Source organism: Astatotilapia calliptera, chromosome 4 (assembly GCF_900246225.1).
Source record: "Astatotilapia calliptera chromosome 4, fAstCal1.2, whole genome shotgun sequence".
NCBI classification, from domain to species: domain Eukaryota; kingdom Metazoa; phylum Chordata; class Actinopteri; order Cichliformes; family Cichlidae; genus Astatotilapia; species Astatotilapia calliptera.
The window spans coordinates 25,031,322-25,052,847 of NC_039305.1; the positions used below are offsets into that span (position 1 = coordinate 25,031,322).

At 42.8% G+C, this 21,526-nt stretch overlaps 2 protein-coding genes across 3 annotated transcripts; both read left to right on the top strand.

Moving 5' to 3' along the window:
- The first annotated feature begins 4,938 nt into the window (after positions 1-4,938).
- Positions 4,939-18,738, top strand: triobpb (TRIO and F-actin binding protein b). 2 transcript variants are annotated; one of them, XM_026165692.1, is made up of 14 exons: positions 4,939-5,274; positions 5,441-5,549; positions 5,887-5,958; positions 9,350-9,406; positions 10,621-10,689; positions 11,236-11,325; positions 11,585-11,694; positions 12,561-12,990; positions 13,602-13,839; positions 14,221-14,332; positions 15,134-15,293; positions 15,430-15,528; positions 16,295-16,381; positions 17,135-18,738. In XM_026165692.1, the coding sequence occupies exons 1-14, from the start codon at positions 5,063-5,065 to the stop codon at positions 17,294-17,296; spliced, it is 2,007 nt and encodes a 668-aa protein (XP_026021477.1). In that variant the 5' UTR covers positions 4,939-5,062; the 3' UTR covers positions 17,297-18,738. The 2 variants fall into 2 exon arrangements, with proteins under 2 accessions (XP_026021477.1, XP_026021478.1); XM_026165693.1 differs by lacking the exons at positions 4,939-5,274; positions 5,441-5,549; positions 5,887-5,958 and adding an exon at positions 6,442-7,099.
- An 815-nt stretch (positions 18,739-19,553) lies between these two features.
- On the top strand, positions 19,554-21,513 carry ndufa6 (NADH:ubiquinone oxidoreductase subunit A6). Its single transcript, XM_026165696.1, has 3 exons — positions 19,554-19,729; positions 20,937-21,052; positions 21,219-21,513. The coding sequence occupies exons 1-3, from the start codon at positions 19,591-19,593 to the stop codon at positions 21,348-21,350; spliced, it is 387 nt and encodes a 128-aa protein (XP_026021481.1). The 5' UTR covers positions 19,554-19,590; the 3' UTR covers positions 21,351-21,513.
- Positions 21,514-21,526: the final 13 nt, after the last annotated feature.

Genomic DNA, 21,526 nt, shown 5'->3' on the forward strand with positions numbered 1-21,526 from the left:
TGATATTTAATACAGCTGCTCAATAGGAGAACCAATAAGCCACTGGCTCCATCTTGGTCCTGGGGTTTGTGTGCGCTTCAGGGTCTCAGCCGTGTCGGCTAAGAGCCACCATGGATGGCACAGATGCTGCAGTTTCACTCATTGTCAGAGCAGCCAATCAGATTGATTCAAGTGTCTGGCAGGCCAGGAGGACAGAGAGCATGGGGAAGAGGAGGCATGTGCCTGATGGGGGTCTGATGGGCAGTTCATCCTTAATGATGACACGCTGAAGGCTGGAGTCCCTCTTGTCAGGTAATTTTAAATCTTTTTCATAACAAAACCATTTTTATATATTTCTACCATCCTCAGTTTTACACTATTAAAGGCTTAATTGACATGTTGACTATTACCAGAGGCGCTGGTGCTTGTAGAAGTTGCTTGGTTACAGTGCATGTGTCTTGTGGTGTGTAGTACTGTGGAACTGCTCTGACTGGACTGTATTTCATCAGCTGCGAGTGCGGTTAGTTATCAGTGATCTTAACAGTTCTCACGTCCTGAAACAAAAACCCCTTTTTTAGTTTGCAGCTGCTCTGCTTACACCACCTTACAGTAATGTGTCACAATCACGCATTAGTGGCTCATGCTTGCTCTGTACATTACCAAATTAGATTAAATGTGCAGAAACACTTCTGTAATTTGACAGTCTTTTTTTAATGTCTTCCTCAAGTGTTAGATAAATATTTCTGCATATTTCCTGCTGTGGTTTCCCAGTTTTCTCTGTTGGAGGCAATGAACATCCAGGTTCTCCCTCTGCGTTCACCATGGCCCTCTCCGGCGATGAGCCCATCTGCCCCAAGTTCCAGCCCAATATCTTCGACCCCTCCCGCTGCCACGACTGCCTGCGCCAGAGGCACCTGCACGCCGGTGCGGGGGAGAGCACTGAGGTCACGCAGCAACAGATATCTGCTGCCGAGTCCGGAGCCGGGGCTAAAACCGGGATTGGGTCAAGAAAGGGAGAAGCGTTAACACCGATTTCTTCCCAAGCGGAGGAAAGAGACACCAGCAGCAAGGTGAGACAAGCAGGACGGTGATGTGCACAGCAACAGCAGCAAGGTAACCAGGAAGAGATAATGAGAACTCAATGTGCGCTGAGTGATGGGATTAGCTGGACGTGAAGAGCAGCAGGAAGATGCATTAGAGGTCACAGGTCTAAGCAGTAAGGCAGCGCAGCACTGAGATCAGATGTTCTGGTGCAGGAATCAATAAGGCACTGCTGTACTGCTTTAACTTTAATTTAATAATCTACTGATTACTCTTAAACTTAAGTACACCTGACTTAACCCTAGAGTTCGATTCTCTGGTTAAAGAAAGGACCAATTAAGAATTTCCCATTCAACTTTACATGTAAACAAAGTAAATGCCATCATGTCTGAAACTTTACTACTTGTGAGGAAATGAAAGAGAGATCAGAGACGGAGAATAAGAGCCAATGGTGTGGAGCAGGGTAGCAGTAGTGGCTTCTATTAAAAATGAATGAAGCTGGATCATTTACTGCCCTCTTGGGAATGACTTGTAATATTAGACGGGGGTTCAGAGAGGATGGGCATGTTTCTGGACAGTTTCGAAACGGCAGAAACCTGTGCCCCAGCTTCTGTTTGATATGCCTCTATGAAACGTTTGCAATAATCTGTTTATGTGCATATTTTACACCTGATTGTGCTTCTTTTAGATCCCGTAGTATATTACCTGTAGATTCCTAGGAGGTGTTGGGGATTGTCATTCTCTGGCATTTGCAGACAGTTTTCAATCATTCCTTGAGACGGCAAAGTTTATGCAGAGGACGAGTTTAAAAAAAAAGTGATGAAATATTAATGAGGAAAGCCACGAGACAGGTCAGGTTACAGAGGTGTAACCCTAATCGAACAGCAGCACATGTGAGCGTCTGTCAGGGAGGACAGAGGGGACAGACGCTATTATCAAAACTGCTGTTCCAGGAGCCGGAGCCAGACGAAGAGGGTTTGTCATGTATGCACTCTGATGTGTACTTTCAGTGAACCTTCACGTGCCGGTGGAGGCGCATCACTTCCTCTCCTCTTTTTGTGACTTGGAGAGATAGAGGGATGGAGTTTGCCGCAAAATTGTGATTTGTCCATGTCTTTCCCTCTCATCCTATCAGGAGGATTCTGATGGTCTGTCAGTGGTGAGCAGCTACTGCGATGTCAATGGAGTTCATCTGGGTTATGGGGAGCCCTCTTTGTGCATCCTGAGCCCCGACTGCGAGCTTTATATCTGCGAGGCTGACGACGACAGCACAGACAGGTAAGAAAGAAGGCATCGTGATGATAAAAGGAGCTGCAATGGCAATTCAATGACTCTAAAGTGTAGTGTGAGAGTTTGTGGAGTTAGATTTAAAACGTACTGTAGTTTATATTGATCTTCCTGCATTCACCATGCTCTCTGACCTGAAAAATGGCTTAAGTTTTATGACGTGTCTATTAAACTGATCAAATTTTCTCCTTTTCTCTGACTTCTTCTCTTGCTTTTCACTCCCCACTCCCGATCTCTCACCTCGTTCATCTCTGCTCTCGTCATTCTTCTTCCATCTCCTCTTCCACGTAGCTGCCGTGAGCAGAGCGACTACCAGGAGTTCAGTGGCTCAGCCAGTGCAGAGGACGAATACCCACCGATCCGTCGCCACCTGGTCAAACTCGATATGACCCGGCTTGACCCGCCACCCCACCGGCCCAACCCAAGGGCTTGGATGGATGACTCTCGGAGCAGAGACAGCTTCAGTAGACATTCGGGTACTTGTAGGCTGACATTGTGTGTTGCTGAATCAATTTCTTAGAACATTAGACTCATAAACCAAAGAAAAATTATAAGAAAGAGAGAAACAGAGGTAGCAGAATCGCCAAAGATATTTACAAATACTCCGTACAGCGGTCGACTGAGTCTTTAGTAAACTTGTGACTTGCTGCAATTGACCAATCTATATCCAGTTACAGCCAGAGGTGTTATTTACTTGGCAATACTATTTGCTGTCATCAGGTGAAGTGTCCAAGAGCAATTATCAGTAATACAATATAGCTCGGTTTGTGTCAGGAAACCTCTGGTAGTTGCTCAGAGGTTGAACTTTGACCTTTGCTTCTCCTATTTCTGTTACCATTGCGTCTTTCTATTTCATCCTATTTAAAAAATATTTTCTTCTCTTCCAGGGTTGAAAGAAGAGCGAGAGAAGCGCGAAAGTGGCTATTTCTCGCTGGGGAGGGCAGCAGGTGCCCGTTCGCTCCATGACAGCCCGTTCCGCCACTTCGAGCGAGGCCATCCCATCTTCAGCAACAGGAACGTCGAGCCAAAAGACATCGTTCCCTTCAGAAATCCTAATCTTGGTGTGGCTTCTCAAAGGCCGATACCAGAGGCTGTGGATGAGGACGTGGATGTGGAAATCCCTCCTCCTGACCCATATGAAATTGCAGTTGAAGTCGAGGCACAAGTTGGCCCTCGCTCTCCGAGCCCTACTCCCTTTAAAATAGCGGAGTCGCTGGCCTCTAGCAGACGAAAGGGTTTCGGCAGTTCATACGGCCGTGTAAGCCCTTCTTCTCCCGTCTCTTCCTATCAGCAGTCGGGGTCGTACAACTCCCCGAGGCAAAGCTCGGCTCTGCAGTCTCGCTCGTCTTCTCCCTCACGTGGAAACCCGACATTCCGACGCAGCGAATCCTTCGCTTCCCTCAGCAGGACTAACTTTGACGGTGGGGGGAGGTCTTCAGGGAGGGAGCCGGGGTCTAGAAGCTCCTTGCAAGGCACACATGGGCGACGTATTGAGTCGGGAACCCTGCCAAGAAACTTCAAATCGTTTGCCAGTTCAGTCAAATCCCAATCCAGCATGATTTCTGATTTTAGGAGTACCTTGCGAAAGACAGAAGCAAATGGGTCTTTAAGTGGTCGGGGTGGCGACTCCAGGAGCTCATCTCCGCAGAGGAAGGACTTTAACAGTTCAAGCCAAATGCCTCTTCACAAAACTGAAACCAGCACTAGTTTATCACATGGACGTGTGTATAACAGAAGGACTTCATCTCCATCAAGAAGGACTTCTGACAGTCGCAGCTCCTCACCGCCAAGGAGGACCTACAGTTCATCTAGCCAATCACTACTTCATAAATCTGAGTCTGTTATGTCTCTAAATGGACGCAGTCACCACGCACGCTGTGGGTCCCCGATAAGAGAAGGTTATGATATTGAGAGCCAGGCTCTGTTGCGTAACCCATCTGTTAGAAATGGGCAGAAAGATCAAGAACAAGAAGTCCCCATCCATCCGTCTCCATCTAAAAGAGGTCATGATACACCAAGTCATTCCATACTGCGTAAGACTGAATCAAGCCCTGCCAGGAGCAGTCGAGGTCGGGATAGCCGTTCTTCCTCTCCTGGAAGGAGGGGTTATGACACCCCCAGCAGGTATCAGCTGAAGAAAACAGACAGTAGCTTATTACATGGCCGTAGTCGTGAAAGTCATAAATCTCCCCCTTTGAGGAAAAGCTACGAGACTCCTACTCAGCCTTTGCTGCACAAGTCTGAATTTAACAGCTCAGTCAGAAGTCATGATAGATACAGCTCGTCATCTTTAAGGAGAACTTTTGATGCTTCTGACCAACGTTTGGCACACAAAACAGAAACTAGCAGTTCCTTCAACAGCAGGAATCAAAACAGCCGCAACTCCTCCCCCTCTAGGAAAGACAGCAGTCATCCACCGGGGTACTCAGTCCTCAGAAGTGCCATTAATGGAGACTCTGGTAATTTCTTTCAGAGAAAAAACACCCACGCTGACACAAAATCCAACTCTGATCGCTCACCACGCTCATGGCGAGATTCAACTCATTCCCTCCGCAGCTCCTCGTTATCTCGGGCTGCTTCGCCCTCTAGACATGGTGGAAGTGGCAACAGATCCACTGCTGTCACCTTGGAACGACCAAGGAGCCCAAGCAGCAACAGATCCAGTGTCGGTAGAAACATCCGCGAAGACCGCTGCCCTTCTCCTAATGACAAGAGGACCTCCCGTCATCCTGAGAGCCCTTCACTTCCCATTCAAATGCAGAGGCACACCTCCTCGCAAAGCTCCATGGAGTCCTCTGAGTCAGGCCGGCTCTCTGTGGGATCTACAGGGCGGAACAGGGAGGCGTATGCCATGATAGCTGATGTACCGAAGGTCAAAATGATCCATCACAGCGAGGCCTCGAGCCACGCGGGGAGGCTGCAGAACCAGCAGTCCGTCCGAAGACAGGAGCTCTTCAAGCCAGCCAGGTCAGACTCATGTTACACCTGCATATGTTAAACTGAGCATTTGTTGAGTGGTATGATTACTCGCCAACATTTTCTTGGAGGATCTATAATCTCTTGCCAGCTTTGCTTCTTCTACTCCATTCAACTGGATTAATTAGAGACACTAATAACCTGTCTGCTGTTTCAGCCACTCCTTGAGCAAGCTTCCCTCCAGAGAGTGGGAAGATACAGGAGACACTGAGAGAGAATGGCACAGTGGGTATCTATCTCGAGCTCACTCCTCCACCTCATTACAGGTAGGCCGGCTCAGGCCCATGCCAGTTAATTAAAGGATGTAAGAAACCCACGTTTTTTTTTAGCTTCTTGATTTAGGTATCTGAAAGTAAGCAGTAGGGCAGACTGGTAACAGAGAGTGCAAATGGTATAGAAGGGTGTAGGAACTGATAAAACCTTGCAATGGCATTTATTGTTATATTATATTATTAATATATTATATTACCTAATATGTTAATGCCCAACTTCATCTACCACATACCACACATCAGGTTTAAAAACAAAACACCTCTATGGATGGGACATGTTTGCTCAGTCCCGTATTGATTTGGTTAATAACTACAAGCTGTTCTTTTCCAGAGATCGGGCAGTCCCACAGCGGATGAGGGCAGTTCTTGGAAAGGTTATTATCACAGATCCGAACAAATGCAGGTATGTTTACACAGCAAAAATATTTAGTCTTGCTTACTTGCACGCCTTGCATGTGCCACATGTATTTTGGGATTCACCATAATAAAACCGCTGTTTTAATTTTACTGCAGTCCCGCCTATTTAAATATCCCTTTTTGTCACATATTTACCAGTGTTTGCACAGCTCCTGTCTGTAACTGCAAAAGCTTTTTAGGTGCTTAAGGTTAAGGTTGCTGGTGTGTCTGTTCCTACACTCTTTAAATTCTCCTTTTAACAGCTGACAGTCGCGTGTCTATCTTTTTTACCTACACCCTGCAGTCATTTCACAACACTGACTGAACTCTGTCAATTGTGGTCTGCTGGGGCATGTGTTGAAATTCCTGAACTGAAACCAATAGCTACAAGAGAGGCTTTTGGTAGAGGGTGGGGGTGCCACTTTATGTGCAAGAGATTTTCAGACGGGAAAATGTGGTAAGTCTTTTTTGAGAGTTTAGAAGAGAAAGCTTGTCTAAGCCAGGGAATGTCAGGATTTTGTATTTGCAGACTAGGACTTTAGATTGACAGACTTTTTTTCCCCCTCCATATCTTATCTTGTTGGGAATACCTGTGTGGCTTCAGTCAATAAGGAGGGTAAAATTTTCCATGGGAGATTCCAGGGAGACTCAGATTGATCCCCACTTTCTCCCCCGCAGGAGCTCCCCGGACCCCTTTTCATAGCCAGGCAGTTTTTTGGGGGTGGTGGGGGCGACGGAGTAGGTGGTAGGCTTGTTTTCTGAACAGATCCTCGCGGACCCGCCCAGGAAGTGACAGACAGACAGAGAGCGAGAGCAGCGAGCAAACAGGCAGCAGGGCTGAAGCGCTACATTAGCTCCGCTCCACTTGTCACAAAGTTGAAAAATTGTTTTTGCTGTTGTTTTTAAAACGCGAAAAACTCGTCCGCGTGCAGCGACATGGACGCACTCTCCCCTTAACGAGGCGGGGTACGTGCTCGGGACGCTGGCGGTTCGCTTGATTGGGTTAACATGGGTATGAATGGCGGGGTTTCATCTTAACTTTTCCTGCGATAAAGTAAGGTGATTTTTTTTAAAATAGCTAATTAAGCTTGTGCGGTAACAGTACTTTTGTCTTTATCTCACCCTCCCCGGATCCTGTTATCATGACGGTAAGCGGCACCCTCCTTCACTGTACGGCTGTACTTTGAAAACACTTTGTTTTTCCTGCTTGTCACGTCTTCCTGAACCTCTACTTTTCAAACGAAGCCTCTCGGCTAGCCGTTCACTCGGCTCGGTTGGGTTAAAGTGTTTAGCTAGTTTATCATAGATGTTAACGTATATTAGCTTTACAAAGCTAGCTAGTTTTAATGTGGCGAGCGTTTGTTTGACTTCGAGGGGTGTGTACATGAAGTTACCGCTAGCTTAGAAGTGACTTTTATTCGTTTAGTTTTATTTGTGGTTCGTATGGAGAAAAACAAGTAAAGTAACTGCTGTCGAAACGAAATACTTGACACTGGTTTCAAAGCGTGGTGTAGTTTCCTCCCCTTTTACCCTACTGCTACTGTTTACAGTAACTGGCACTAGCTTGTAGCTTGAACTGTGTGTGCCTTTTTTTTTATAGCCAGCTGTGACACATGTCCTCTGGTTGCAAACAGGCAGACACTGCCAGGCAAAGCTGGCAGGTGTTTTTTAATAACCTAGAAGTACTGGCTGTCCAAACAATAGTAATTTAGGAGTTGGCCTTAGAATGAGTGTACTGTATACCGGGACACTCTCATTAACAATAAGAAAAAAAGGTGAAACCTGTTTAACCTTAAGGACAAAGCTCACCAGACAATACGTCTTTATAGTGACAGGAAACGGGAGATGAAAAGAAGTGATGTTGTCTGTTCATTTGACTGTTTTCCCTTCTTCAGTTTATGACCTTTTCAAGCAAGGTCACGGTTCTGATAGTATAAGGGTTTACTGCTTAACAGGTGTCCGTTTTTCTACGTCAACCATCTGCTTCCTGTTTCTGCTCATGGGCATGTTTTGACATGATGTGAATAATTTGTAATAAGGTTTGACAGATAACTTTCTGTTGTATTTTAGACTTGTCTTTTTTGTTTTTTCAAGGCATACAATCAGTGTTCATTATGGATTTAAAGCCATGTTTAGTTCGATTGTTTTTCTTAAACAAAACCTATAACAACAGAGCTTAAATACAGTAGCTCAATAAAATAAACAGAGAAAATAGCACAGTAAGGTGCAATTACACCTAAATGAGGAACAGAATTTAAAAAAACAAAATGCTCTCTGTGGGGAAAAAATAAGTCTGGGGAAAAAAAAGTAAAATACATTAAAAGAGCTCAGTGAACAAAGGTCTAAATATGATGCTCGACTGTGTGTGTGTCTACACCCAACAATGCTTCTCAGTTAAAGAGCTCAACTTAATTAAATTAAGAATAAAAGGAAACCTGGGGTTTCTCCCTACATTATTCCTGTTATACTCTGTTGTTGGGAGTCATCAGACTGTATCATTGTTAGATTAAAGGAGATCAGTGGCATATATTAACTGGCTCAAACAGAGAGAAAGTGGGCGGTACCATGGCTTGCAAGAATGCAAGTACATAATGGAACATAAATACAGAAAAGGGGTAGTTAAAGATGACAGGACAGACGAGAGAAATTATATTAAGCGTACAGACTTGCAAACAGATGGGAGAAGAACAAAGTAAAAAAAGAGTGGAAAGTCGTGGGGAGCGAGATGCCAGTTGGAGATGAGCTGACAAATGCAGACAGATTTAAAAAGCGAGGAATGTACTTGTTGGTGAGTGAGAGATAAGCCAAGTGAGGAATGTATTGCTTGGAAAAAGGAAGAAAAAAGAAGCTGCTGGCTAATCTTCTAATCTGGGATCACCTCATCTTGAGGTACCTAGCACATGTTTTCCTCTTCCTGTCATCGTGTTTGAAGCTAAAGCAGACCTGCTGCAGTGCAATAGAGCAGCACCCTGTTACGTAAACACAGTGCTGTTGATGTATATAGATTGTTGAGTGAGCTCAATACTGTCTGCTTTACCATCTTGTTAAATGTAAAGCAGTAGAGGATGTAATATAATATAAACTGCTTTAACTGATTTGGCCTATCACTTCTTCACACTGGAAACCAAATTATGGCCTCTGTGGCAAAATAAGGCAGGAGTCTCTGGTCTTTATGTACAATGATAACATAAACCTGTAGTGATGTAGCTGCTGCTCATAACATAAATGTTGTTGTAATTATACTACGCTACCCGCTCTTTAATATGGGGTTGTGTGGTTTGTCCACCCTAGTTCGTTCTTTCTGTTTCTGTTCACTTTCACTTTTTCTTCCTTCTTTAAAAAGCGTTGAACTTTTGTTGCATTTTCTTTGGCGACTTTGACTTTGTTCTGCTTCACAGCCCGACCTCCTGAACTTCAAAAAGGGATGGATGTCAAAACTGGACGAGAGGGGGGAGGTAAAGTGCAGCCAAGTCATATCCTCCTGTCACTCCTTCTCCTTTCCTAGCCTCTTCCCAGCATCACTCGTTCCTAATGAGAGAGGCTGTTTGTAAGGCGATAGCAGCAGGTTATCTTTGTTATCATGTTAATAGCTTGGTGGCTTGAGGCATAACAGGTGTGTCCTCTGTTTGAATGAAACGCTTGGGTGGGTGAGAGAGCTTCTCGCTTCACACATGCAGGCTTCCTGTTCCGCTCGTGTTTGTCTCAGCTTTTACAGACCAGGCTCGCTCAAAAAAAAATAGAACATAATAATAATTCTGATACAGTCTTAGATGGCGTGTTATGTTGTTGTTTTCAAGCCATGTGAAAAAGACTTTTCAAAGGAATATGCAGTCATGTGAAAAACTAAGTACACCCTGATTGCTTCCATTCAAATGTTTGCCTTGATTTATTGATCATCAGCAAGTGTGAGCGTATCTAAAAAATAGAAGTTTTGGTAATTTTCTGCTCTAGACGTAGGTTTACAAAGTTGGATCTGAACAAACTACAAGACGTCTGGAGCAATGTCCTTTGGACAGTCGAGACCAAAGTGGAGATGTTTAGGCCTAATATACACCGACATGTTTGAAGAAAACCAAACTCAGCGCATCAGCGCAAACACCTCAGACCAACTGTTAAGCATGATGGTGGAGGTGTGATGATTTGGTCATATTTTACAGCCACAGGACCTGGCCACCTGCGTCAGTCATGAATTCTTATGCATACCAAAGTATTCTACAGTCACTTATGAGACCACCTGTCTGACAGCTAAAGCTTGGATGTAATTGGGTCGTGCAACAGTGCAACGATCCCAAGCACAGCAGCAAATGTACTACAGAGTGGCTGAAAAAGAAGGAATCAAGGTGCTGATATTGCCCAGTCAAGGTTCAGAACTAAGCCAGGACCTTCAGAAAGTTATGCATAAAAAAATGTGCACAAACCTTAGTGCACGGAAGCAATGTTGTAAAGAAGAGTGGGCCAAATTCCTCCACAAAGACGTAAGAGACTGATAAAGTGAAACAAAAAATTATTCGAATTGTTCCTGCTAAAGGTGGTTCTACAAGCTATCGAATAGGAAGTACTTAATTTTCAACTGGACTGCATAGAGGACTGAAAATCTTCTTTTTTACTTGTCTACATATTTGGCCTTTTAGAGTTGCTGCTTCCAGTAATTCAGTCTTTGTTTCTTTAGTGGAAGAAGCATTGGTTTGTTCTGACTGATGCAGGACTCAAGTATTACAGGGACTCCACTGCAGAGGAGGTATGTATTGAAGCAAACTTGCATTATTTATGCAGACTGTATAAAAGATGGACAAAGCTTATTGGTCAGAAAAGAAGAGCTAATGTTAGAATTGCTTTAATCTTGCATTCTGCAGCAGTTGGGCGATCATATGGCTGGAAATAGAAGTCTATAGAAATGACACTACTGCTCACTTGATTTATGACCTCATTAAATGTTTTTCTAAAGGGTTAATGGTCCTGCTCACTTGTTTTAAGTGTCATTAAATACAGTATAATGTCCTCTTTCTAAAATATGGTTCCATTAGACTCAAAAAGTGATGCATGGTGGTCAACATGTCACTGCCATATGGGTGGGCTGTGGTTTTTCAGTCAGGTTCACCCCTGTAAGGTTGTGAAAATGCTCAGCTTGAGGCCTAAAAGTGGACTTGGTCAACCAGTGCATGACATTATAGTGATTATGTCCATCTTTTATATGCAGTCTAGTTTTTGTTTTTTGTTTTTTTATAATGAGAATATGAAATTGTAAGAGAAGTATGCAAACCATGTTCCTGTGGTTTATGTACAGAAAGATGACTTGGATGGAGAGATTGACCTAAAATCCTGTGTCAATGTGTCAGAATTTGATGTGGAGAAGAACTATGGGTTTCAGATACAGGTGACTGTTTTTGGCACCTTTTGTAGACTGTGACTGTTTTTCATCTTTATATCCACCCATTCTCATCTTCCTTATCAGTTCCATACCCGCTCAACAGTTCCTGCTGTGTTTTCTTACTAATCACGTCTTACATCTCTGTCACTATCTCTTCCACCTCTCTCTCTGTATATCTCTTTCAGTTTTTCCTCATCCCAACCCTATTACATAATTTTTCTTTTTCTTTTTTGTTTCCATAACCTATATTTCTTTTGTGTTTCAGACACGGGAGGCTGCATTCATGCTGTCTGCCATGACAGCTGGGATCAGGCGGAACTGGATAGAGGTTTTAAAGAAGTGTATTCGGCCCAGCAGCTCTCCTGACATCACACAGTAATTATGAGCAGACATGTTAACATTAACATTAAAATAAAAAGAGTGTTTATTATCAGGTAAAAACATGCCATACAGTCTGGACAATAATGTTTTGAACTATAAGTTTGTGTGTAATTATGGCAAAATGTAGTTATGATTAGACACACAGGGGTGGCTCCTAGAATCAGAATAGTTAGATAGTTTCAAAAAAGAGAATCTCTTTCTTCCACTCGTTTTTACAGAGGTGGTATTCTGGGGAATACATATGGCCAAACCACAGGAATGCATATATCTTGTAACTTGTCACTGTTCTGCCTGATCACAGGCAGATAGACTTACAAAGAAACTCCATAAAGACCCAAAATGTCTCCCATACACTGTCCAACATGAAGTATTTTGACATTTCAAAAAGTACTTTGTTCTTGAGCAACTTGTGGGAGGTGTTTGTCATAGTAACCATATAAAAATGGATTTATTTAAAAGCTAAACATCTAATAAACTCTTAGTGTTGCTTACAACCTCTTGCCTTGAAGGGCAACATCTAAGAAGGCTGGGCTGAAGTGCTAGCTTACACTAAATTCAAGAGTTGCTTGCATCACATTCTTGGACATTTTCTGTTGACCACACAAGAGTCTGTACATGTACCAGCAACCTGACAAGTCACTTTCTGCTGTGATGGTTCAAAATGAGTCAAAGCGTAATTATTTGGATTATTAATGTTCTGCTTGTGTAATGACTCACCAGCAGCTGTGTTCATGTGAGTGTTCATGCTGTAGAGCAATGTTCAGTCCTGATTAATCTCTGCTGATTTAAATTTGATTTATTGGTTTTCTTTTTCCATTATGTATAATTTTTTTTTTAAATTTTCTTTTAAACTTCTCTAGATTACCCGACAGCGACAAGGAAAACTCCCACGATCGCGTTTTGCTGTCCTCTCGTCGACCGACATCGCGCCATGGTGAAGCTCAGTCAGAAGTCCTGGCCTCCACCCCATCTTCTCATCGTAGGTTTGACTACGTTGAGCTATCCCCTGTTCCCGCCTCTTCTAGCCTTCGTCTTGCCAGTCAGAGAGAAGCAGGAGAGGGGCAGGGGAGAGAGCACAGCCAAAGGCAGGAGGAGAAGAACACAAGCAGCCAGTGGGATGCCGTGCTGTCCAGGAAGGGCACCGGATCAAACCAAAAGCTACGCATGGAGGAGGAAATCGAGAAGAAGTGGACAGAGTTTGAACAGATGCCCTTAAAGGAGATGAGCTCCTTACCATCAGTGGGATCACGTGCTTCCGGCCAGACAGCCAATGAGGCGCTGCAGAGGGAGGTAGTGCGTGGAGATGATTTTCCAATTTGCACATGACATAAAATGCAAATTAACTCTTCATCGCTATGGATGAAGTAAACACTTCTTATCGTTTTCCACTGCTTTCGGATGCTTTTCAGCAGTGTTTTCCATCTTAAATAAGATGAAGCACATGATTCAAACGGACGGTGTGGGATTGAGAAGGACCCAGATAGTAAACTGGAAAAATACTGCTGAAACTCATGCCTGCTTTTGGTCTGTGTGTGATGTGGACTTTGTTTTGAATCGTTTGCATTTCCAAATCCTAAGGCTGTCTATACCTGACACACCTTACTATGATTTATAAGCACAGAGAATCCCAGCATATTTAATCTTGAATTACAGTTTTGTTTATATATAAAGAGAGTTGAATGGTTTTTCTTAAACTTAAACCCTGTTAGACCAACTTCATAAATTCAGCAGTGAATAGGGTTAAAGGTCAAGCCCAAGGTAGCTCTGGAGTAAGTGTTGGTGTCATTGGACTGCCTGTAGGAAAGAAATGACTCAAATGTGTGTTGCAGTAAAATGGCACATTGATCAGCTTTCTCCACCAGCTTTCAGTAGGCTTTACCTCCGCCTTTTTCTTCTCTCAGGTGGCGTCACTGAGGCAGCAGGTCGAGCAACTACAGCGGAAGGGAGGGGAAGGCGGCGGAGGAGGTGTGCGGGGTGGCTGTGGCCCTGAGGCACCCTGCAGCCGCAGCCTGTTGGCCATGGAGCGTGCTCATCGGCAGGCCCTGGAAGAGCTGCAGAAGCAACACGACCGCCAAGTCAAGGAGCTGGAGGCCCAGAAGGACAGGCTGCTGCTGCAGGAGGCCCAGGACACAGCGCGAGGTCAGTCAAAAAGCACATCAGCCACATATTAACTGCTAAATTCTGAAGCAATAGCCGCTGTTAAACTAAACTTTTACAGGTTTAATTTAAACTTTTACTGACATTACTATAAATGACCATGATTTTTTGTAGTAAAAGACATAATGTGCAGTGCCTGCCTGTGAATGTTCTTAGTAGAATTGATTTCTACTGTATTATGCCACGTCTACCTGTATACATCCTTCTGTTTTAATGCAGTTGAAGGCTGTGAAACATGTTTTCACCGTGCTTTCAACATGCTTTCAGTCTTTCTTGATAACTTTCCCCTTCTCAGTAAAGTTATGGTGTGATAATGTCACTTACAACAGAAAACATTGTGTAACACTCGAGTTTGTGTTTCAGTGATGGAGGCTTTGAAGAAGAAACACAAAGAGGAGCTGGAAAGAGAAGTTGAGAAAGTGAAGAGGCTGAGCAGCGGCGCGGTGGACTCACAGACTCTGCGAGCTCTGCATCAGTACGTAACTTTAGATCAGATTTTGCCAGTGACTTAAAGATGTACTGGGGTCACACTGATACTTATGGAGACAATGATGATGTGACGGATGATTACATAACCTGTTTACTTGTTAAACGATCAGAAAGCGGCTTAAACTTCCACTGCACCCTTCCTTTTAGCTCGGCCTTCATTGGTAATTTATGTGAACATGTCCTTTTGCTTTTGAGTGGGAGCTACGTGGCCATAAAAGGGTATTCTGTTAAATAAAAGTTTGAATTTGCAGACTCGTTGAAGTAAGGCCATTACCACAGCCGCCTCTTGGTCCTGTCAGGCGCTTAAGGAATGCGGAAGAATTTGGTCATGGATTAGTTTTCTTTTGTAAGCGTCGCAGGCCTTTGACACAGACTGTCTCAGTGGCTGCAGCTGGAACCTGCATTTTAGGGCTTAACTATGTTGCCTACACTGCATTTTTTACCTCTGCATGCTCTTCCTTATTTTTGTGGTCATTGGTTATAAGTAGCAAAGAGGTTTTAAAACCACAGGAGGAAATACTCAAGTCATGAAGAAAAAAAGAGCACCACGAAGGAAACCTACTATACTCTAGTTATATTTTCATAATGTGAAAAAAGGGGTTGTCCAACTCTTTTTTTTTTATTTTTTTTTTTTTATATGAAATATATATTGTTTTGTGTAACTGCTGCTGATGTGTAATAGAGTAAAGAAAAACTTGATGTGAAACGGCAGCATTGAAGTTGTTGTATCAGTGATTTGGTTCACCGAAGCCCCGACGTGAACACAGTTTTCTTTGTGTTGCTGCAGGGCAGAAGCTCAGGCCTCGCAGAGAGAGCTGGCCGGACTGTCTGAGCGCTACTCTCAGAAGTGTCTGGAGCTAAACAGAGCTGAACAGAACAACGCAGAGAGGGAACGGGAAATCAGCCGCAAGGAGAGAGACATGGAGCAACTGAGGAAAGAGAACCAGGTGGGTCAGCTGCAGTAGACTCAGCTGGGAAGAATGATGCATTCACTTTACAGCCCCCAACTAAATATGTGTATGCAGATTTCTACAAACAAACGGCCATTACTTGAAATCACACAGGCCAAATTTTTTCCTTTAGGACTTAAAGGCCCGTTTGACAGAGGAGATGAAACGAATACAATCTGCCATCAGAGATCACGGCTCAGAGGACAAAAACAGGATGCCCTGCGAGCTAGAGGTAACAACTCTTAAATGTATACCTGAAACTGAAAGCATACCAGGCACTTCTGTATCTGCTAGGACTTTTTTTTTAAGCAATACCAGCGTGAAACGGTTGTGAAAATCTGCAAGTTGCACCGAGAGCTGCAGCATTAGTTTAGAAGAACAACAATAACTGACAGCAAGCCTAAGAAATGGCCTGCTTTATGGGTGTGTTGTGCTCAGCTACATAAAGATACCTGTTTGTAGTCAATCTGATGCCATAGATGAGGCATTCAAATGAGTACTTGTTATACTTATTATTTTCTCTCATATCTATACTGTTGAAATTGTGGATGCTTACAATGAACATTGCCAAAGATTAGACTTTGCAAAAACTACTTTAGTAAAGTCCAGCGAGCTGTAAATTCCACTACAATCTATTTCTCTGTCGTCAGTACATTCGGCCTTGGGTGAAAAATAAATCTCTGCGAATATAGTTCACTGTAACAGCTGCAGATTATCTAGCATGATTTATGCATTTGGGTCACAGCAAACATGTCAGCAGTACAAACCTCTCCAAATTCAACTGGAGAATGCAGTTTGAGTTGGACTCTACGGTAATCTGTCAATGTTTGCAGAAATATTCAAGAATATGCTTCAGCCTGACCGTTTTGGCCTCTCAAGTAAATGACAGTGGTGTTCCGGCCCTTATCTACAACTACATAAATTACAGTGCAGGCTGTTCTGTCATTTAAAGGAAACGCCCACAATATGTGTTTTTTATTTTTTTGTTTTTTTCCCAGGTTCTACTCAGGATGAAAGACAACGAGTTACAGTACTTGCAGAAAGAGATCAGCTGTCTAAGAAATGAGCTGCAGTTCCTTAACATGGTAGAGTGTGTGTGTGTGTGTGTGTGGGTGTGTGTGTGTTTGAGGGGTGGATTTTTTTCATGAATTTACCAATAGGCTGTAAATAAAAGATGCAAGTAGTTATTGTGACCTCCCATTGTGTTGGATTTTCGCTGTTGCCTTTTTGGTGTTTTGAAACAAGGTGTGTTCAGATGAGACGGTAGAGCTTTTAATCAAATGCTAGCTGGGTTAGCAGGGCGCATCTCCGCCCTGCTGCTCCGTGACTTGTCTACAAATACAAGTTAGTTTTTGGCTTGTCATTTTTGGCAACTGCGGCAGTCTGCTGTCATTCAGAACAATCTCAGTGAGGTTTTTGGCAGCACCCTCTTTGTGACCAGTTTCACCTAGCAACAGCTACCAACCACTTTGGTTGGTTTTCTGGGGAGTACAAATCTTTCCCCCTCATCGAGAGGTTTCCAACCATTAGTACCTACTCAGATCGACTTGTACCAAGGTGTTTTTTTTTCTTTTCTTTACTCAAATGAGGACCAAAATTTACTAAATGAATCACCATGCTCTGTAGAAGACATATTGACTTTTTAGGTCTGAAGAGCACTGTCATCTTTGATGTACAGTCTATAGGTGAATGCCAACATTGTCATAGAAAATGCAGATCATGAGTAATTTAGCTAGTTTAAAACATGCATGCAAGATGTTTTTTTGTTTTTTTCCCTTCACAGTGGATGTGATGTCACTGAGATAGCCTGAGAGATTTTCTGTCACTCTGCTCCACAGGAAAAACAGCTGGCCTGTAAGCGATATGGAGAGTTGCAAGAGGAACTGAGTGGGATGAAGGGCCGAAATGAGCGAGAGATTCAGAGTCTAAAGGAGCACTTGAAGCTGGCTATGGCTGCTCTGCAGGAGGGGCAAAAGCTGGGGAACAGCCTGGACCACTGAGAGAATACTTCTGGTACTAAAGCTCTGTCAGACATGGTGACCAGTGCGGACTGATATGGAACAGATGTTTTCTCGTTTGTTTGTTGTTTAGGAGAACGAAAGGATGGTTACTGTTTTTGCTGGACAGTCCCTGCTGTGTGGAGACTTTGATAATGCCTTAAATTTTAATCACTCTGCCAATAAGAGCACAGGAGAGAAGTTTGCCTTCGTTGCTTTCTATTGTGTGGTTATAGTTGTGAAAGAGCGTATTTAAACCTGAAGTATGACCTTTTTCCAAGTAGTTTTGTTCCTTGATATAACCAAGTACTTTCAATGCATAAAACTGTGACTCAAATCTGAAAACAATATTTAAAAACTAAACAAAATCTGCAGTAAAATCACATCTGGCTTTGAAGCCCAGTCTCCTGGGGAAAAACCGTGTTTCATCTATCAGTTTAGTACAACCTGCTACCTCTTTGGACGTTGTTACTGCTTAAACCATGTCACCAGGCTTCATAAAGGTCAGAAAGCTTTGAAGGCAACCTTCTCTCTCTAGCTTAATGAGCAGCATAGAGTAGCCATTAGCTGGTTACGTTACACTGGGCCATATATAATGTACAAAATTGCACTTTTAATTTTTTTTTTTTTTTAAGTTTGGCTTTTGTTGGTTTTGAGTGGAAGCGGTGTGTATGAGTGCACACTTGGTCTGAAAACTGGAAAGCTTTATTGAGTATCTTTTTTGTTGTTGTTTTTAAATGTGGTATTGTAGATAAAGACTTCATACTGTATCAGCTTTTTCTTTTTTAATTTTTGGATGAATAAACTTCTCATTGGCCCTATGTGCTGCCTGAGACGGCAAAGGTCGGAAGAGCTGCTGTCATCTCAGTTTTCTGTATTACAGCTTTTGAGGCATGTTTACTTTGTGAAAATGGCACACAGTACTTAAGAAACGTATTTGCTGTATTTTTTTTTTTCTTTTGAACTGGGAAACTTGCTGATGTTCTGTCGGGTTTGAGAATATAAAATTCAAAAATCTCTATTGGGATGAAAACAGGACAAAACAGCAAAAAATGTTTAATTCCTTGGCGGTTTAAGGGGGTGGGGCTGGATTGGAAGTTGATCTGTGATCGTACAGAAGCAGATTCAGCTCAGCTTTCTTTGGTTGCTTTTAAAGGCTGTTGAATGAATGTTGTCCCGTATCACAGATGTCCTCAGTTTTAAGCCATGGCTGAGAACTCTCAAGCCTCCAGTCTCTCCTGATCATTATTGGCATACTGTGTGCCACCATCACAGCAAATGACAGGTGTTGCATCAATGAGCCAGTTTTTTTGTATTGACGGTATGTATTGCGATAAAAAGAATTGTCTAACTTTTAAAAACGTGTTCATATTTAATGTACAGTAGAGCCTTTGTCATCTTTGTAAATAAACATTTTTGCAATCAATAAAAGACGTTCAACAGCACATAATGTACGTTTCATTTCTGCAAGATTGTATCCGCCCAAAACCTGCAGACGTTTGTGTTTTTCAGTTCTGTGCTTAATCTAATGTAAGGATACGTTTCATAAAGAAAAAAAACCCCTGCATGGTGTTGGAGATGTGAGTACAGGTCCCACTAAAGGCTGTCAGGCCTTCATGCCACCCTCACAGAATCTATTTCTCACAATTTGGTCAGAAATATGGACACAAGTTGTCAGCTGTAGGTCACTTTATAGAGCAGTGGTAGTCGTCCTGATGCTGGTGTGATGCCCTTCTTTGAGCATCACACCAGTAGCAGGCCTGGTGCTGGTTCTTGGGCCTAATATCTCGCATGAGAACTGAACAAGCTTCTCGGATGAGAGGTGAAATGTCTTCAAGCAACTTAAAGAAGTCCAGACGCTTTTCTTTCCAAGCTCCTTAGACTAACTAATATCTCCTTCATGTCCCATCCTGAATGAAATGGACTCTCTGGACTGCAGGTCTCATATCATAATGCTAGCATGAGAAAAATCAGTTGGGTTTTTTTTTTTCTGGGGGGGGGGGCACACAGCAAGAGTCTCTGGGAATGACCTGTAAAACCATCTTTTAGGAGGTTGTCCAGTTTGACCTGTTGTTACTTTTCTTTCCACCAGAGCAAGTGAAACGGATCCACAGTGGTTTCTGCTTCTTAACTGGACAGGTTGATATCCCTGAAGTTTAACAAATTTTGTGTTATTCTGTAATGAAGCGTTCCCTTCATTTTGTGAGCGGTGTCTTGAACCAGCCGTACCTCTAGGTGGCAGCAGAGCGCTTTCAGCACTAATTTAATGAAACCGGAAAATAGCAACAGTAGCAGTTATGGCGTCCACAGCGGCGACCCGGACGGCAGCTGGTGCTGCTAAAGTCGTTAAACCGATTTTTAGCCGTGATTTGGACGAGGCTAAGCGCCGAGTCCGGGAGTTATACCGAGCATGGTACCGGGAGGTCCCCAACACAGGTACGTGTGCTCCCTGTAGCGGGTAAACTGTGTGGAAGAAGCAAGGCGAGCGTCAAGGTCGCGTCTATGGAGCGGTGCAGAATAATTAACATTAGCTGCTAGCACAGAGGATCCTGAATATGACAATGTTTTAAAGACTCTCTCCTCTCTTGTGTCAGATAGAGATGGTGATGTTTCCGTTTAATCTAAACTGTAAAGGGAAGTTCATGACTTCAAAGCAACCTTTAGATACTGACTCTAGCTAGCGTTCATTTTGGGCTCCAGGCAGATGAGGCTGCATCGAGGATTATGTACTCTGTACTTTATGTCCACACATTTTAACTTAAAATCATACAAACAAATACAGAATCGATTAAAAAAGAAAAGAGGTGCATATATTACGTTACGTTGTTGTGTGGGTTCATGCTTACAGAAGACCTGTTACTTTATTGAATATAATATGTAAAGCAGCTTCGTAACACCCGTAGTTAGCAAGAATTCCATGTTCAGCATTCACTTTGTTTTGGCTCCTAGCAGGTGGTTACTTACACGGTTACCCATCAGATCCTTTAAGAGGTTTATTTAAGGTGTACATCTAAGGGGTACATTAAATCTTCGGATTTTTAAAAGAACAATTTTCCTATATCCATATGCGGTGTAAAAATGTGGAACAGTACAAGTTTGGAATTAAATATATATATTGTTTTATGTGCAGACTAGTACATAGTTAATTATGTATATTGTCTGATTACATGTTATATCGAGGAACACTGATGAGTAAATTATTAAATAGCATTAAGGGAGTAGGATTAAATAAATGTGTACTTTAGACCTTTTCGAACATGTAAATTGTTCGCTGTATAGATTTATTCCTTGCAACGTGATTTTTTTTTTCTATTTTGCTTTCTGTTCAGTGCATTTTGTTATTACGATATTATTACTATTTACCTCTTCAAAATCAATCAATTACAAACAGTGATTTCCTTATGTTTAACACCCAAATGCTGATGATCATCTGATCTGATGTAGCAAAACAAATATGGCATAATGATGATGATGAGTGGCAACTTTGCAAAAACAAAGACAGTAGGACAATTTTATTTCAAATAGCCGCTGTAGATTGATTTAATTCATGCAGCTGTAATAGTAACATTTAGGAATGATGTCCTGGATAAAGTGTGTGTAGCAGAACCAAAATGGCTCTCCGTTTGTGTCTGTTCCTCTGCAGTCGCAATGTTTCAGCTGGACATCACAACACGCCAAGGAAGAGACAAAGTTAGGGAGATGTTTGACAAGAACAAGCACATCACCGACCCCCGTGTGATCGACATGTTGGTCATTAAGGTAAAAGCAGCACCTGTGACAAGAAACAGTAAATATGATTTTTCTCAAGGCGGTGTCTCTTAGGGCTCTGATTGCTGATTAAATCTAACTTAGAGCCACACTGAGTTGTTTACTTCACGGTGTGTTGTGGTGTTCTCCGTTTTTTGTGTGTGTGTGCTATTTAAAGGGGAAAATGGAACTTCAGGAAACGATCCACGTCTGGAAGCAGAAGACCCACATAATGCGCTATTTCTACGAGTCTGAAGAACCTCGCCCCACCGACTTCCTGTCCAAATTCTACCGGGGACACGACCAATGAACTGTACAGCTCTCGGCCTGCCCTGTGACCTGTTTTTTGGTTGTGTCCAATTTGACAGCTGTTTCTCTTTATTGTAAATATACACTTAACAATCACCTATCTATAGTTCAGTCTCTTTTTATTATTGATATTGTCAGTTGGATCAATTAAAGCCATCAGCACACCATGACTGAACG